The sequence below is a fragment of the Penaeus vannamei genome, chromosome 43, assembly GCF_042767895.1.
Source record: "Penaeus vannamei isolate JL-2024 chromosome 43, ASM4276789v1, whole genome shotgun sequence".
Lineage (NCBI taxonomy): Eukaryota > Metazoa > Arthropoda > Malacostraca > Decapoda > Penaeidae > Penaeus > Penaeus vannamei.
The window spans coordinates 9,947,695-9,950,194 of record NC_091591.1 but is presented as its reverse complement, the minus strand read 5'-3'; the positions used below and the strand labels follow the sequence as shown (position 1 = coordinate 9,950,194).

The window sequence follows — 2,500 nt, the reverse complement described above, 5'->3', positions numbered from 1 at the left end:
TAACCCAGAATTCTATATTTCATAATATTAATTCTAAAACTTTATACATAATTTCCTTTAAATTTTTGCTTATAATATTCCTAATACTTATGAAAAAGAAAACAAGAACTTTAACTTTACATAAGAAATATAAATATATATTTCCCCGAGATTATAAATCATTTTTCCCCACAATTTTATACAAAAAAAAAATTTCCCTGAACATTTATGATATAATATTTTCCTGAAAAAAAGAAAGAAATATAAATGAAAATAAAATATATAAATAAAAATAAATAAATAAATAAAAATAAATAAATAAATAAAAACAAATAAAAAAAATTCACACCGACACCCCTAAAACTTGACAACAACAGTAAACAAACAACAAAAGCATGAAAGTTACACTAATAAACTTCAAACATCAATAAAACTTACGCTCTTTTGGAACAGGTTTAACAGGGGATCCAAAAACCCCTGTTGTTGCCGTTAACAGTGTCAACAGAAGGAAGGTCGCTGCCATATTTAGAGCTGAGGTTTTCAAAAAGACGTCAATGTTGTGGTTTAATAGAGAATCGTCTTCATTTGATATTATTATACTCATTGTTATTTTTGTTGTTGTAATTATCATTATTATTGTCGTTATCATAATTTTATTGTTATTTCCATTACTATTATTTTTGTAATTATCCTTTATTATTATTATTATTATTATTATTATTATTATTATTATCATTATTAGCAATATTATTATTATTATTATTATCGTTATTATTATCGTTATTATTATCATTATTATAATCATTATTATCATTATCATTATAATCATCATTATTATGATTATTATTATCATCATTGTTATTATTACTAGTATTATTAGTTTTATCATTACTATTATTTTATTATTATTATTATGATTATTATTTCATTTATTCATTTTTAATCATTACCATCATCATTATTATTATCATTAATCTTATCATGATAAAATAATCAATAATAATAATGAAATTAGTAAAGATAATAATCATGATAATGATAATAATAATGATAATAATAATAATAATAATAATAATAATAATAATAATAATAATAATAATAATAATAATAATATATCATTCTCATTATTATCAATGTTATTGATATAATTACTATTACCATTTACTTTTATCATAATACTTAGTTTTAATATTACTGTTATTATCATTATAAATATCATCGTTATAATCATTAGCATCATTATTATATCATTATTATCATAATCATTACTATTTTCATTATTAACATCACTAACTCCATTACTATGTTTTACTATGATAACCTTTTCTTTCACTTCTTAATATCTTTCCCTGATACTGTCACGAGAAACTACGGTTAAAATAACCACGAGAGAACCACGGTCAGAATAACCCAACTCACCAATACGCTTGGCCTGTTAAACTAAACTGATTGTTTTGTCCTTATAATACTGTGGGAAACTGCGTGTGTGGAGCAAGTTAAAAAATGGAGACATAAGTGGGTATTTTTATTAGTCAATAGTTAATAAAGAATGTGGCAGTTGGTGAAGAATTAGAGATGTATTGGAAGAAAACATCGCGATGGGTAGAAAAAATAGAAAAAAAACATGAATTATTGTATCTTATTTTGGGTTTGAGAAATGAATAACCAACTTAAATATGGCAACCCTACTGTAGTGTTTTTAGTGATATTATACTAATCTTGTGGGAATCGAACCATCTTAACACTGTCAGCTGCTACTTTTCCCGGTGTAAATAAACGTGTATCTAATCAGCTGATTTTTTGTTCGTGTAAATAAAATGGCTTTTATGATATCATTACCATCGTTTATGATAATGATACTGAAATGAGAGATGGATATGTGTGTGTGTGTGTGTGTGTGTGTGTGTGTGTGTGTGTGTGTGTGTGTGTGTGTGTGTGTGTGTGTGTGTGTGTGTGTGTGTGTGTGTGTGTGTGTGTGTGTGTGTGTTCTGTAGATAGTGGGCGTGACAAGAATACATCTAACTTTCCAACCCGCGTAGAGTGGCAGGCTATACCCCTTTTCCTCCCTGTCATGCAACCCATACCTCAACGAGGTGGCGCAGATTGGGGAAGGCCTCCATCCAACAAAGGATTTGATAAGGCTGAATCATGTATATGTGTGTGTGTGTGTGTATGTATGTATGTATGTATATATATATTATGCATGTATATATATATATATATATATATATATATATATATATATATATATAAAAGAGAGAGAGAGAGAGAGAGAGAGAGAGAGAGAGAGAGAGAGAGAGAGAGAGAGAGAGAGAGAGAGAGAGAGAGAGAGAGATCTATAGACATTCATATATATATATATATATATATATATATATATACATATATATATATATATATATATATATATATGTATATATATAAATGTATGTGTGTGTGTATGTACGTATATATTCAAATATAGATATAGATTTACATCTATAGATTGATACAGATATAGATATATAGATACTTTAGATGT

General features: G+C 26.1%; 1 protein-coding gene across 2 annotated transcripts in view; it reads right to left on the bottom strand.

The window, feature by feature from the left end:
- The window catches only part of LOC113829452 (uncharacterized), a 10,133-nt gene extending 8,712 nt beyond the window's left edge, over positions 1–1,421 (bottom strand). For both annotated transcript variants that reach the window (XM_070119239.1, XM_027382627.2), the window contains exons 1-2: positions 1,399–1,421; positions 418–510 (exon numbers count right to left, since the gene is read on the bottom strand). In XM_070119239.1, coding sequence (XP_069975340.1) covers positions 418–502 — 85 coding nt within the window. In that variant the 5' untranslated portion in view covers positions 503–510; positions 1,399–1,421. The remainder of the gene's footprint in view (positions 1–417; positions 511–1,398) is intronic.
- Positions 1,422–2,500: the final 1,079 nt, after the last annotated feature.